General features: G+C 42.1%; 2 protein-coding genes across 2 annotated transcripts in view; both read left to right on the forward strand.

The window, feature by feature from the left end:
• Positions 1-943: 943 nt before the first annotated feature.
• Positions 944-16,571, forward strand: part of LOC139284949 (calsyntenin-2-like) — a 219,306-nt gene continuing 203,678 nt past the window's right edge. Inside the window, exon 1 of the mRNA XM_070905336.1 lies at positions 944-1,035. Coding sequence (XP_070761437.1) covers positions 1,002-1,035 — 34 coding nt within the window. The 5' untranslated portion in view covers positions 944-1,001. The remainder of the gene's footprint in view (positions 1,036-16,571) is intronic.
• Positions 12,477-13,426, forward strand: LOC139285845 (lysophosphatidic acid receptor 6-like). Its single transcript, XM_070906512.1, has one exon. The coding sequence runs from the start codon at positions 12,477-12,479 to the stop codon at positions 13,341-13,343; it is 867 nt and encodes a 288-aa protein (XP_070762613.1). The 3' UTR covers positions 13,344-13,426.

Here is a 16,571-nt window from a genome sequence, read left to right on the forward strand (position 1 = left end):
ACAGTCATCAAATAATAAGGCGTGATCTATATTCCTCCATACCTCCATAAGAATAAAAAAAGGAAGTAATCACTCAAAATAAAATTTCCCAGGGGAACAAGTGAAGTTTTATGAAAGTTTTAACAGTGCTAAAATACAAGTCAGAGTAGCTCGTTGGGCCATGTTGCATGTTTTTTTCTTTAAAAATCTGTAAGTTGTGTAGACAATGGATGTGTTTGTGATAAAAAAATACTACTGATATAAATAAGTAATTCGGCCGTATCATATAATTAAAAGATAAATAAACAGTCAAACAAACAAACACATGGTTGTGCATGCAATGGGAATAGGTCCAGACACAAATTAAGATGGTTTAATGTGTTTATGACAAGTAAATAAATGAATAAATAAATGAATAAAATATCTTTTGTTTGCACTTTTGAGTCCATAATTTCAGCAAATCATTTTACTTAAAAACACAGAACCAAAACGACATTATTCAAACTTTATCCAGCAAAGCCCAACGAATCTTATTAGTATTGAATTAATCAGTTATTGTTATTAGTTGTTATTGTCATGGCTTCTACCAGCTCTTAATATCAGTTTGATTTATTTGGCCTTTGCCTGTGTACGTGCCACTTACCTCTCCTGTCTCTCCCTCACCTCCACCTGCCCTCAGCTCCTCCCACCTTTCCCCAGTCACCTGATCTCCAGCTTCCCACTCACCTGCACCTACTTCCCCTAATCAGCGGCCATTTTCCCTCTGCCCCCTGTCAGACTACTAATGATTACTTCGGCCTGCCTGTTTGTTTTACATCTCTCTGTATTTTTTGTTTTGCCTACATCCTCTTTGTTCACGTTTTGGTACATGTTTACTGCACCATGGAAAGTCTGCTGCTAGCACTTCCTGTTTGCACTGTACAGACAACAATCACCGGGATTACTTCTGATACTGAAGAAAAAGCCTTAAGTCACAAGGATTTTATCTGATTTCTAAATGGATTTATGGGTGTTGATCCTTGATGGACAGCGGAGATCTTCTCGCCCTCGGAGAGAGTAAGTTGCAGTGATTCTAGCAGAGCATGTGCTGTATGTGTATGATGTCAGTGTGTTTGAGTTATGGCTCTGTGGTTACAACATTGGCTTATTCCAAAGAAAATTATGTGAAAATGGAGGATTATATACCTGCTTCTATATTATATACCTATCCTGTATTTCTGTTATTAAAGCCTATCCTGTAAAAAATTAGACATTATTCATGTTTACTTTTCTGACATATTGTACCTACAATATCAGACTATGCACTGTAGCAGATTCACAGCATGATTATTTTTCTCAGTGACGTGCTTACTTTTAACTAGCAAGCTAACCCATTTCCCTAGCCTTAGCTAAAATGTTAACGCTTGCTTAGTTGGCCCTTCGTTGCTTCCTGAGTGGGCTGAGTTGGCTGTTAAGTGGAGTGACACTGGTGACAACCTTGCCAGGGGTTTATAGGAACAGATGTTTCCTGCATAGCTCACAGTTTAATGCAGTGAATGCGTTTAGTCTTACGGAGCTACTGGGCGTGGATGGTATTGTTGATGACTGCACAGATAAACCAAAACAGTGCACAGTCTATATTGTGAAAAAGAAAGAACGGAAGGAAACAAAAAAATCCCGCATGAAGGGAAATCCTACCGAAGCTGCCTTTTATTAGAAGCAAAGCCATGCTCTTTGCACTAGTTTCATCTTTCTCTGTGGGTCCCTCTGAGGTTGTTTATTTATAGAGCCATCTGCATGTAGACGTACATGCTTCCATCTCCTGCAACACAACTCTTTATCCCCCTCACTGCTGGATTCTAACCTGTCAGAATATTTTGGGCTCAGTTGTGACAACCGTCTCTCCTCCGGCATCCATGTGGGACGCCGCATGTGTGCATGTTTTGAGTGTGTGTGCGCATGTGGCAATGCGATAAAAGACAGATGTCAGCCCTAAACAGAGACGCAGTAGCATGGAGAGGAGGAGAGCGGGCCAGCTTCGGCCAAGTCGCTTGGAGTGGGTGGAGAAAGAGAGAGTCAGAGATAGCGGCACAGTGACACATGTATAATTGACAACCTATGCTTCCTCTCCATAGAGTTTATGACATTTTCTCTCTGTAATCTACTTTTCCTGGCCAGCGCAGAAGATGGTAGTGGGCTGGGCTGTGAGTCGGCGGCTTGGATGGAAATGGCAGAGCAGAGCATAGGCTTGGCAAGGAGACTGTGAAGGGGAGAAAATGCCAAGGCAGCCTTGACATTTTTTTTTTCTCCTTCAGTGTTCACTTTTACCAAGAAGCACGTCTGTCACTGATAAAAGTAGAGAGGATGGGAGGCATTGGGGTGAGGAGACACTGTGCTAAAGGCAATGAGGGTATTTTGTTTCAGTACTGTGGGTGGCATCTAAATAGGTGTTGATGTGAATGATGGGAAGGAAAAGTGAAAGCGAATAACGCAGGAAAAAGTGCCCAGGGTTCGGTGTTGCTGTTTTAGTGCTGAATATATTTTCTCACTGGAGTCTATTTTCTAGATCATTTGTGGGTTTATACATACGTGTGTGTGTGTGTGTGTGTGTGTGTGTGTGTGTGTGTGTGCGCGCGTTGCCTCTGTTAAAGAACAATTCTGGTGTGTTACAATTTGGGTCTTATTTGTTTTGGCCATCATACTTGACAATTATAATGCCAATATATGCATTAAAGCAACATTGTGCAGGAATTGTTTTGGTTTTTTTTGCGACTTGGCGCCCCCTACTGTTTCCAGAGTGTACTTCACCCTCATGGACAAGCTAATACTACTGCCAGCTACCTCCAAAAAATATATATTTATATGTTGACGTCTCTTTCACAATTAAAGTCGATGGGAAAAACTCTTTTTGGGCCAGTGTTCATCACGTGGAAGCTTTGCTGTCTATTTGGTAGTGCTCAAATATTATAAAATATTTTCCCCAAAGAGCCTTTTTTTTTTATAAAAGAGAGATCTGTAAAACTGCTGACAGGACACCTTGAACCTCAAACAACTAATCTTAGGTCTGTGAATTAGAGATGCTACTGACTTTGTCAGTCCCCTGACATTTCAGCGCCATCATTGGGTCAGATTTTCAATTTGTCCAATTCTTTGGTTTATGACTAAATTCCAGCAAAATTAATAAAATTGCCATCAGCCTCAGCTGTACTTTGTGATTAGTGCTGATTAGCAATTGCTAGCAGGCTAACATGCAAAACTAGGATGGTGAAAATGGTTTTATCTGCTAAATGTCTGCATGTTAGCGTTATTATTGTGAGCATGTGAGCATGCTAACGTAAGCACCGCTATGTGTAAGTGCAGCCTCACAGAGCCTCTATCCTGTGGCCCCTTAGTCTTGTTAAACCATGAACTTAAAACTTTCATAAGCTATAAAACTTTCCCAGAGTCTAGTAAAGCAATTTCTATGTGTGACATCCTCCTAATGTAAAGTCTATAGGTGCATGTTCAGCAGCAGGCCACAAAACGGGATGCGAGAAAACATTTTTGGCTTATACCTCAAGTGAGCAGTTTTTATTCAATTAAATGGATGTGTTAGGAAGTGCAATGTTATTATTATTACCAGTAGAAAAGGATGAAAATAAGACCCTGGTTGTTTGAAACCGGAATATCCCTTTAATTCCATAAAGCGTCTTTTCCCTTGCCCACAGCATTTTCTTTGCTCAGCAGAGATGAGGTCCGCTGTAGGTCACAGTCACCTTGCAAACTGTGATTGTCATTTTAAAACACCATGAGGCAATCTGCTACCATCAACAATGTGTCCACCAGTTAAATCGGCTCGTAGGAGCTTGTCCCGTAAAACACAACAGCATGACCAAATCCACACTGTTATCCTGCATGGATACCAACACGCATGCACATGCACGTGCACGTGCACACAAACATGGAAACACTCAAATTCATGCTCACCAATACAAAAAATGGAACTATATTTATCCTCAAAAACACTACAAACACAGAGGAAATGTGAACTCCACACACACACACACACACACACACACACACACACACACACACACACACACACACACACACACACAAGCGCTGTCTGTCTTACTTTCTACAGCCCTCATCTGAACTCATGGGACACCCTGAGAGAGAACGAGGACCAAACACATCAAGTAGATTAACTAGATTCTTCCCACTTGTCTTCTTCTTCTCACTCTGCCTTTCCATCTCTCCGCCTCCCCCGCCCACCCTGACTCACTTTCTCTCACATTGTTTTAGTTGTTATTCCATGCATTACAATTTCTCTCACCTCTCCCTCATTCTTATTCCCCACTTCTACTTAGCAGCTACACCTCTGCTTGCACTTGTTCTCCATCACCTGCTTCGTCTTTCACACCGCTGCTGCCTCAGCTTCCAAATTTCCCTCCCGTTCTTCCTCCCTCCCTCCTTTCTTTCCCTTTCTTGAATCCAACTCATCACGCTTCCAGCCATCCAGCTAAGTGTGCATTGTTTTTGCACCACGCTGTTGCACATCATAGCGTACAGCGCGTGTTCACCTCCCCCGTCTCTCTCGAAGCGTTTTATCTCCCAGAACAGTGCTTATCTGCGGTCTCTGGGAATTGTATGAAGCAAATTGAGGAGGTGGAGATAGGTAGGGCTTGTGTGTTGCTCAATCTATTTAAATATGGGCATTAACATTTTTACAGGCGAACACTTAAGTTGTGCTATGTGCTTAATTACCACAAGTAGTGTAATGTGCCATAAAGGCTTTCCTGTGTAGGACAACCTACAGAACGATAATTACAAACCTGTGAGTGATGACTTCCTTCCTCTTTCTTATTGTGTGTCGTCTTTTCTAGTTTTGCCTCATTGTGGCTCGTCCTCACGGATGCATATTTATAAACGTCTTGGAGGCATAGAAATAAGCTACATGAGATTTTTAGCGTAACTCTTCCCTTGAGGGTGTGGATGTACTGGGCAAATACATTAATATGAGCCACCCACTGACAGCAAATCTACTGAGGCAGTGTTCATCAGAGGGCACATACACAAACACACACAGAGACAAACTTGAAAGAAATGAAATTTCTGATGAAAGCAAACATGTTAATCGAATAAGTTCAATTTTCAGACCAAAGTAAAAGGCTTTGCCCCCTGGCAGACTGGAGAAGGTTATTTGATTTTTGAATATGAAGTGATTTTCCTCCCTCGTGTTCTCACAACATGTCATCCCCTGTATGTCTGTGATTGGCTCAGCTTGACTGAAGGAAGCCATTTACACAACAGTAAATTATTTCTTTCTGTTAATAGAGCGTGGGCAGCCCACCTCCTCAAGCCTTTTATTGTAAAGATAAACGGACTACATTTTCATATCGCTTTTGACGTGAAAACTGTACAAACAACTAACTAATATGTTAGTTTAATATTTTACAACTTCTGGTCAGAGAATCACAGAAACCGATTCGCAGTTTTAATAACTATCCACATTCCACGCTTGCTTGTATGTGTCACACTCATTACACGTGCAGGTTTGTGTACATTTGATTCTGGGAATAAAATATCAATAAAACCGCAGATAAACCTACTAACAATATCCTGGCAGGCCATTCCTACTACAGTGCTAGTGTAACTGTAACAGGCCGGTTCTATCAGCCCCTCGGCTCTGCGTTGTGTGGACCACGATGAACGGGAGGCTTGTTTCTCTTTTTGTGCCGCCGTTTAACATCTGATCGGGAACAGAACATGTACCGGTGAGTCTCTTAGTCGGCTCGTTTCAGGCAGCTCACACTCGGCACACTACAAAAGATCTGCAAATGATTTTAACACAGACGCTGGCTAGCTAACTTAACAAATGTGTTATACCGTTAATTGGACATTTTTAGCGTAGTTTTTAGTTAGATGCTGAAATAATAATGGTTTACACAAACTTAAGAGATAAGATATTTCAATGCTTTGCTCTATGACATAAAATACGTCAGTAGATACCCCCACCCGTCAATTTTGAAGCTTTTATGTGTCTTAAAAAAGGCGGTCGCTAACAAGCGGCTAAATGAGACTACACAGGTTGTTGTGGACATTAAACGTCTTCATGCCGAACACGTACAGTCATCTACTCACTAGTCCACCTTTACAGCCTAGTTCTGCTTATACTCTATATCTGTCTATATTCTGGCCATTGATTTGGGCATCAATGGAATAAGAGGAATAAGCTACATCAGGTTTTCAGGGTTCGCTGGTAGTGATGAACCTACAGAGAATTATCAGCTGAATCTGCAGCTCCACTCGGCTTTCCAGAGCTTTAAAGTCAGTTTCAGCTCATCCGGCCGACAGCTTTGCTATTTTGGTTCACCCTTACCTCTCTCATAGTTGGTGACTGACTGTTAGTACCTCAACAAGCTGGTGAACATAGTGGAGCATTTAGCAGCTAAAGAGCTATATTTCCCTCAGGAGTTGGTAGAGATCAAAAAAAGTTAAGGACCCAAGTGGCCAAAACAAAATAAATCAGTTATTGCAGGTTTAATGCTCTATTAAATGTGCTTCTTGGTTTTTTGTCAGTAATTATAATCACATAATACAATGGAATTAGTTAGGATCCACATGCCGCCTCCATAAGAGACGCATTTTGATATCAATCATTAATGCCACCGTGTTTCTTTCTTCTTTTTCGCAAAAGAGGTACTTCAAATAACCTGTTTTATAAAAGACACAATAAGGAAACTTGACTCCAAGCCTGTTCCACATCCACAAGAAGAAGCCAGGTTACATTTCAGGGCACGAAGGTATACAAGCGTAAACACTGGTCACTTTGTCCCATTGCCGCTTTAAGCATCACAGTAGTGTTGTCGCTCTATGTTTAGCCCAGCGAGCAATGCTCACGACTGCAACGCTCTCCTCTGTTCAACCCGTTTATTTCTGTTGACAGCTTTATTATAGCTTTCCACTCATTTGCATAGGTAATCAGCCCATACTTTCAGAACCTGTTAAGATTCAAGATGGCAGCCACTAATTGGAAAAGAGAAGGCAATAAAGCACCATTTGAGCTTGAATTTTCAACTTCCTCTCTTTGCGTGGGACTAATAAAGTGAGGTCCCCGCAGCTTGGGACAGATTAAGTTGTTTTGTTTTTTTGGCCTCAGATGAAACATATGAAGCGGGTTAATTGCCTTGGCCCAGCTGGTAATGGCAGAGAAATTGTCTAATGCGTGTAATCTTTTCAAACCCATGGCTTTTCCACAATGCTGACTTCAGCCAGGAAAGAAAGAGAGAGAGAGTGACAGACAGACAGAAAGCAGCCTCACGCTCCACAGCCTTATTGACTTGCTGTGTTTACAACAGTGATGTTTACCTGACTGAAGCAGCAGAGGAAGAGGGGAAAAAAATGTATTTGTCCATATTCATAACAATCTGGGCTTGTCAAACACTTGCTATCCTGCTGCATGCACACACAAACACAGATCCGCAGCCCTATGGGTCACTGTTCAGTCCTTTTAACTCCTACCAGCTGCATACAGATGCTGGCATGAACACACACACACACACACTTACACACATATGCGTTTACTCTGCAGGCCACAAGAGCACGGCTCATTGTGACTCCCGCCGTTGCTGAAATGGAAATTTTAATGAAGTGAGCGCAGCGGTGGTTGCCTCCTCACCCTTCCTGGTGCGGGAGAATGACACTTTATCCACACTGCCCAAAAATGGACCAGTGATTTCATTAGAGATAGAGGCAAAAACTCCAGTCGGCCTCTCCCCTAATAACCCCAGCTCTCCTTGTGCCCATACATACCATGTTAAGGGAGAAGTGAGTAAACACTCATTGACTTCATTCTTTCCAGCTTTTAACCACCTCTCTTTCATTGTTTCTCGTCCTGCTTCTCTCTGTCGTATTATTGCACAGGTGAAGGACAGATCACGCTACTTTTAGCAAAAACAAAAAAAGGGGGGAGTTCAATACAAACCTGCAAATAACTTGATGGTGAATAGATGTTGGCACGGCAGCCTGATCCAACCCCCCAAAAAGACTCGCATAAATAGAGTCAAACTAAAAGTTGCCACAGCAGTTCTAGTTATGTCAAATCAGGTTTATTTATACTGCCCTCCTTCACAAAAGGTGCATCTCTGTGGACCTGCCTGTAGATCTGGACTGACTCATGAACAATCAATCACAAAACAAAGAGATGCAGTGCCACGTACAAACAAAATATATCTCTGCAAAATAAAACAAAGACAAAGGACTGCTTGCCGCAAACAGAACAGGCCTAGAAGCATGCTAGAAAAGCAACAGCAAGGACCTACGGGTGGAGGCTACTTCAACAAGCAAAAGGGGAAAGGGAAGGGCAACTTAAAATGGACTTGGAGTGGAAGAGGTGATGGAGAGAGAAAAGTCATGCATATGGTGAAAGGAAGGAGGTGAAAAATCAGAGTAATCAGATAAAATCATATCACCTTTTACAGTGCTGATGCAGCTATGTCCAGAATATCAACTGCACTTCAGTCGTAGGGCCTTAAACACACTGAACAGGGTAAAAATAACATTCCTCTGCAGAAACTGGGGCCATTTCTTCTGTGGATTGTCCAGATATTATCCAGAGCCCACAGAGGGGCTTATTTCTCATCCAGCAGACATGGAGGAACTTCAGCATTTATTTTAACTTGTTTCTGGCCACTTGACAAATCTCCCTCTATCTCTATTTGACCTTCACCAACTCCTGAGGGTGATATCTCTAAATACTTTGTCTGGAAGTGTGCACCAACCAAAACAATGGATCATAACACTCTGTGAGTGACCCCTTTCACATTACAGATTGTCATTTGATCCATTGTTAATACAACAGTATTTATTACAGCAGCTTTAACAACTATACAAATCATGTATACGGACCCCTTTCGAATGCATGCTATACAGTTTTACACGTTGATTGACTTTTCCAGCCATTTCATTGGTTTCCTTTAATTTTTGCACTGTGCCAAAATCAATAGCACTCACTTGCAGTAACTCTTAAAACTTGCTGGAGTTGTGAGCCACCGTTTTATGTAAAAATATTGATTAATGCAGCTTTAAGCTTACATCCCTAATTTGTAATGATTTTAATGTCGGCCTAGTATCAAGTGATTTTTGGCTCCGAGTTGTGTGTCTCACCACCTGTTGAAGGTCGATCCATTATTTTGTGGTGTTTCTCTGGTGGAGGTCGTGTTCCCCCAACTGCCCCAAAAACATCTTTCTGATTGGATAACTAGATTTTCTTCACCAGTCACTCGTTACCTTTGGCTCTGTGGTGCTTCTTGCAGGGCAGGTAGCATACAGTGTCGTGTGCTGGGGACATGAATGCAGGTTTATAATGTAGAGTTGGTGAACCAACGCGTGTTTTATGCCATATTATTTCTTTTTTTCTATTTTGTTATTATTATTATTATTTTCTTTTTTGTGAAATCACAATTGTTGCCCTGATACCTGAACAACCGAGAGGCAGAACCGAGTGAAAAAGAAAAATAGAGGAATATATATAACAAGTAGCAACAAAGAAAACTTGCCTTGTTGCATACAAACACACACAGAACCCCCCCCCCCCCCCCCACCCACCCCACCCCACCCCCGCCTTTCTCCCACATTTGTTTTCTAACTCTCCCTGTCCATCTAGCTGTCTACGCCAGCAGCAGGCGCAGCATTTTAAAGCCGTGTTTTTACATGCAGCACTAATAACAAAGATTATCTGTCTCGAGAAGCACTCAAGTTTCTTAAATATTAGGGCCTAGAGAAAATGGCATCCTTGCTTTTACCAGAGAAATCAATTTAGGCTCTCTTGTGCCCTGCATGCATTGATGAGCCAGCCAGCCTAATGCTCCCAAAAGGATCCACACCTTTTATTTAAGTGTGCGAGTCAGGCAAAATCACATAATTGCTGCCACTACCGCTGCCATTTTGATTTCAATCATTCAAAAGGTTATTTGAAGGAAAAAGAGCGTAAGTGGTAAATTGGAGATTGGGTGATAAGGTGAAAGGTATGAAGTTTGGCAGCTGCCGCTATGGTGTGATTGCACACAAATGCTTCACTTTTCTAGGTGGTGTCCTCGTGTATTTCTAGGTTTGACAACACGTTACGGCACAACACATGTATATCCAAAAGCTTTGACTGTTCTGCATTTTGTTGTGATGTGACTTGAAATCCAGATACATCATCACAGCTGTACAGAAAATATCAAGGTGGAACCCGTGTGTCATGCCACACACATGATTCATAGTTACGGCATTGATTTCAATATAACATTACAAAAATATAAGGTTTCACTCCGTACCAAGAAAAGACAATTACCAGGCAATCAGCGGAGAAGTTAGTTGTCCCGTCCAAGAAATAGATCTGCACATTACACCATGTTAAATGGTAGTTTTAACACTTTTTTAAAATATGTATTAAACGATATTCAACGTGTTAGCTATGGAACCGTAGCAGTGCTGGCAGGCGGATTCTGAATTTGAAACGACACATCGAGTTGGAGATGATCACAGGAAATCATAAAGAAAGGGTCAGACCACGGGCCGCAAAGTAGCTCTACCGAAGTCAAAGTGAAATGAATGTTACCTAGTTCAATTAAATCCGTGTGAACTGAACTTTGAGCGAGCGCTTGTGAAGTGTGAACTTGCACAACACTGCACACGGATACATTTACTAAACAGCAGTCATGTTCCAACATTTTCAGGCAGGTTTGCAACATAACTTTCCTTTCAGATTGTCTTGTCCGTGCCTCTAAGTTATGAGTTATGCTCATATTTTACACGGAGGTACGTGCAGTTTATGATAGTGATCACGCGCACACCGTGAGACCGAGGAATTGCTGAGATGCGTTCCTCTCACCAGTGTGGGGAACCCACTCGATTATACTTTTGTGTGTGTGTGTGTGTGTGTGTGCAGTCACTTCCACAAACACTTATTTATTTTCTAGTTCCAGCACCTTCACTACATGTCATTCATCTGCCATTGCCACACAAGTAAAGGTGTTGGTCAGACGGTGTGTGACTCCATCTTCCTAGATTAATACACAACCTGATGTTCAGTGTGGTTCTGCATCTGCTACAGGGCATCTTTCATTTGCTTACCGTCTTTGTTCATGCACTCCTTATCATCTCTTCTCCACCACAACTGATTAAATCACTTCCTTCAGTTGAACTATATGTGAATTCTTGTTGTAATAAAGCAGAACAAAGGCAGAAACACTTTGGTGGCACAAAAGACGGTCCGGCAAATGGCAAGAGAAGCATGTATATCTTGTGTCCACGCACTGTGTCTATGTGGGGGTGAGTAGCTGAGGAGCAGGTGTCCAGCAGGCTGTGGACTCCGGAAAGTACAGCCCACAGGAAGTGGAGGAAGGGGGACTCTCTTTTTGCTTGGCTTTGTTATCATTTGCTGGAAGTGAATTCTTTGTTTGTAGATAATAATATGTCATTTGGAAGAGGGGTCAGTGTAGTTATGTTGTGTTAGGCTGAAGATTTAGTTCCTTTATTGCTTAGGTGAACTCCTTTTTGAGTTGTGGTAGCTTCTTTTTCTAGTTTCTTTTGTCAGTGGATTAATTAACTTGTCCTTTTGCCTTTGTTGCTTGGTCCTTGACAGTGAACACGGTAAACGTTATGTTTGCTGTGTTAGAGTAGAGCCGCTCGAGCGTCTGCAGTCTTGTTCTCTTCTTAAGAGAAGAGCACTTCCTTTGTCAGTTGTGTGCAACTTCTCATCGGTGAGGCCTTGTGTGTTTCCTAATAACATCGGTTTAGTCAGTGCCATCGCCCGAATTAAATACAGCGACGTCCACTCAAATGAGGTTATCAGATATCTAAAGGAAGTTAAAGTAGGATGTACTTTGCCTCTGAACATTTTTGACTTGACAAATATATTTTATTTGTTTAAACTCCCACTAAAGTTATTCATTAATACTGTTTGTGCAGGTCAGTGATTTGAGGCTTTAACAGTAACGACAGGTATGTCCTGCATGAACACACAAATACATCAGTCATGCAACACGGTGCACACATGTATGAAACATAGGAAACAGGTCAATGGCAACATAATCATAGTAATTTTTTCCTCCCTGCTCAGCCAGTAATTATTATACACCGGCATCGCTTAATTAGCACGATTACCAGTTTGCATAGAATTTCAGTAGCAGATGGTGCGTCAATAGACTTCACTTATATACTACAATTAACAGAAATGGAACCTCTTGAACTAATCTATGTAACACTGCATTACCTTATTAGTCCTGTGATAGGCTGTCGTAGACATGGTTGTGGTTTTAGTTTCTTTTCCATGCTTTAAAACTCCCACACAACCTGTTTCACTTGAACACCGCAGTGTTTCAGCTCCTATTAAAGTTGTTTCCTGTTTCAACATTTTCCACCACCTTTGTTCACACTGATCTCGATAGATGTGATCCGCAATGAGGCGGGGTTATTGTGGTTTCGGTTGTTACATTCACCCGGCTGCACTTCTGCATTTCTCTCAGAAGCAAAACATGGCCAACGGTACGATGGGTGAAAATGGAACAGAGCTAGAAATGAGAAACACGGCGTACGCTCTGGTGTTTGGGTCTGTAATGGCGCTGGGTCTGCCTCTCAATGCTGTGTCGCTGTGGATATTGTTACGCTGCCACAGCCTCAAGTCCCCCAGTGCCGTCTTCATGGTCAACCTGGCCATCTCAGACCTGCTGCTCGTCATCTCCTTGCCCACGAGGGTCTACTTTTTCGCCACAGGCATCTGGCCTCTGGGCAACATGGCGTGCATTTGTATCACAATGCTCTTTCGCAACAACATCCGCTCCAGCGCCATCTTCATCACCTTCATCAGCGTGGACCGGCTGCTGGCTGTGGTCTATCCTCTGAGGTCACGCCATATTCGAACCTCCTCCAACGCCTGGAAAGCTGCTGCGCTCGTTTGGCTGTTTGTGTTGATCTTGAACATCCCAGAGAGCGTAAACTTCATGAGATTTTTAAACAACAACACAGAATCTACCTGTTTTGAATTTAATCACTATCAGAGTCCTCCCAGATCACCAATTGCTTATTTTCAGCTTGTGTTAGTGCTCACCATGCTGGCAGTCAACATTGTGTCCACCGCTCTGGTGTCTTGGACTCTACACAGACAGCTCAGTGACTCTGCGAGGGTCAACAACAAGGTGAATGTCATGTTGATTTTTGCCATGAACTTGATCATGTTCACCGTATTTTTCTTGCCTCTGTCGTTGCTGATTTTCTTTAAAAACTGGAAAACTGCTCTCACGCCACTGTTATGTCTTGCTAGTGTGAATTGTTGTCTGGATCCTCTGTTGTATTACTTTTCTTTTGATGGTTTCTGGAAGAGAAGAGATGACGTGGATACCTCTCTTGCAAGAGAATAGTTGGTGATAACAATAGACAAGGACAGGTGTGTAGATGTGCAGCATGAAGGTCACAAGGTGAAAAACTGAATATTTTATTAATAAAATTCTCACTGTCACGTTATAACTGTCTCTTTTTAGTCATCACAAAGTTTTAGTTATTTTCAATGGAGCGATGTTGGATGATCTGAAACAGAGATACAGATTTAGGTTCTCAGTGATTGTTTTTTCCTTTCGACGTGTGACACAGATCTGATGTTCCGGATCTGTGAAAGCCATCCATGTACATTTCCTTGCTCATTGTTATCCATGTTTGCCTGCTAACAGTGTTCTTCCTCACTGCCTCTGTTGGTGCATTACCACCACCAACTCAGCAATATAGCATGAAATCAATGTGAACCATGTTACTCGCATGCTTGTGGGAGCATGACGACGCACCTGCACGATACTACTGGTCGAAAACTCCACAGGATACATTTTATACATCAATACTTTGAGTTTAGTGAACACTGCAGTACATTCAACTCATCGTCAATCATTTCAAGTCAGCAGACTTCAAGTCGGACGAACTCATCTTTATAAGTCGTGAAACATGTCTGACGATGAAACCCAGAAATTGGACGTTGAATTAACTTGAAATGAATAAAACTTGCATATTTATGTTAATTTAATGATAAAAGATTAGTTGATTTCATGTAATTGCTGCATGATGTTTCACAGTGCAAGAATATAATGATTAATAATGACGTCAATATTAGGCTATTCCAAATATTATCTGGGGTTCTTGACACATTGCGCTTTGAATCAAATGGGCTCTTTTATGCCTCATATATATATATATATATATATACACACACAGCAGTAGGTGGCATCAAAAACTGCTTATGGTAAACTTTCAGTTTAGGGATAAGACATAATCCTCCTTCATCCTTGTTAGCTTTTCTTTTGATTGCTTTTAACATCATTTGGCACTGTCTGGTGTGTCTTTGGTTATAAATCCTGTGATGCAGTGGAGGCTTTTGTGCTTTTTTGTCAGAGTCTCAGTTCAGGAGCCAGCAGCACTCAAGTCCTATAAGCTTTGCCAAATGGAGGGGCAGCTATACGCCTGTAGCAAACTGATCCAAAAAGGATGTAGATCTGAAACAATCCAGATGTAATGTCTGGAAGTACACACCGGGGATTTGCTGTTGACAATTAGGACACTCTACGTCAGGTAAGCCTCCTACTTGATCGTCTGGTAACGGAAACATAACAGCATGATAAAACCTTGCCTCCAACACCCCATTGCAATTCTTTCTTGTTGTTTCATAACGCGGTCACTGATGGAACGAAAACCAATCCACAGAAACCACAAGAGCACATCCTCTGCAGCTATTTCAAACATCCCCCATATTGTGTCCTCAGCTTTCACACGTACACTTCCTTTCGTGAGTGAGGATTCAAAAGGTAGCTATTTGCATTTATTAAATGTTGTGCTAAGTAAAGCCGGGTCATCTGTAGTGCTGCTGGCCAGATGCTTGCTTCATCGTGACCCTTCATAGATTGGAGACCTGCGAGGAGGCGGTTTCTTCCCTCAAGCAGCTCCATATATGTTTAATGTGACCTTTACCTGTGGCCTCTACGGGGGGAAGTTGAATGCTGAGAGGCTGGACACAAATACAGCCCCTAGTTTACACTGCCTCACCTCTGTGTTGATTTGTTTTAGCCATAAAACACCCCAGTACTGCAGTCAGTGTTTGTTCAGTCTCATCCTCACTCTGCTGAGGCCATGAAGTCACATTAATTTTAACTGCTGTTTCACTCCAACACCAAACAGCCTATACGTACGACAGCCTTTATTCAGCGTGGAGCAGATTGTTTGTGTGCGTGGTTGAAATTGGCTGCGTTTGCGTTCATGGGGAAACTTTTGAGGTTTAGAACAGAACGGCGTACGTGCAGCTTTCCATCCACGTGAGTACGTTCAGGTTTGATTTGTGTGGTTCTGAACTGCCTTTTTCATTTAGATGTGTATGTGGGTTTCCCTTGTTTATGTGTGTATCAAGGTCAAGCTCATGTTTGTTTAGAGCTCTCCATCTGTAAGTGACTGATATCCCTGATCTGGAGGGAGGGGAGGGTCTGACTGTGGTATGAATGTGTCTGCTAAGGCTGGTCACGCTCAGCTGACCCTCTACCCCCGAGGTAAAAACAGGAAATACACTCTCTCTCTCTCTCTGTCTGTCTTGCTTTCTTCCTTCCTGTAGCACCCCCCCAACACACACACACACACACACACACACACACACACACACACACACACACACACACACACACAGGCATTAACTTTCTAGTAAGTCTCAGGTACATTCAGGTCTGCAAGCATCACTGCCAAGACCCACAAACAAGCCTGTTGTGCCGCAGCCAAGTCTGCCTTGGACCAGAGGAGGACTGCTATTCAAAGATGGCAGCAGCTTTGGTGACTGTGGAGAGTCAGGCAGCACAAAGAGCCAAAAACAGAGCAAAGAGGAAAAAAGGGACACACACAAAAAAACAAAAAACAAAGGCCGAGCTACTGAATGGACAGAAGAGACACCAGAGAGCAGAGGAACAACAGTCCTCCAGCATCTGAAGCCTTGAGAGAACCCAGAGATCATTTGAACAGACGGAAATGTGCAGACTCACCGCCAACCCAAACAAGGGTGGCATTTTTTCAATATGAGATGAGGCTGCAGTAACAATTCATATTAAAACATCTTTAGAGGGTTGAATCCCAATCACTGGACTGCAGTTTTGATTGAAAATGTTTTGCTCTTCATTCCTTTTGCCTTTTGGATAAACAGCAAAACATTTTGGGATTTGTGTTTTTTCGAGACACGGCACCACCTGGAAGATTCAGATGAACATTATTATATATTATAACAACCTTGAACTCTGCAAGAGTAGAACTACACCAAAAAGGGCAGAGGCACAGTACAGTTGTTTTATCAAATCAACAGTGAGATAATCAACATCTATCCAACACCTGTAAGGAACAGTTCAACATTTTGGGAAATGTGCTTATTCGCTTTCTTGCTGAAGATTGACACGACTCTCACTGCCCATTCAATATGCATCTACGACCAGCAGCTGGTTAGCTTAGCTTAGCATAAAGACTGGAAAGTCGGGCTCTGTCCTTATAATGGAACAAACTAGTGAGTTTGCAGGTTTTAGATCCTTAAATACAAATCATTGATACTTTACATCTTTGCTGAATATTTTCACTGCACGCTATAA

This window comes from Enoplosus armatus, chromosome 5, assembly GCF_043641665.1.
Source record: "Enoplosus armatus isolate fEnoArm2 chromosome 5, fEnoArm2.hap1, whole genome shotgun sequence".
Lineage (NCBI taxonomy): Eukaryota > Metazoa > Chordata > Actinopteri > Centrarchiformes > Enoplosidae > Enoplosus > Enoplosus armatus.

What these genes read in the sequence shown, in the direction of transcription:
- LOC139285845 (XM_070906512.1), top strand. Translation starts at nt 12,477, where the DNA reads ATGGGTGAAAATGGAACAGAGCTAGAAATGAGAAACACGGCGTACGCT.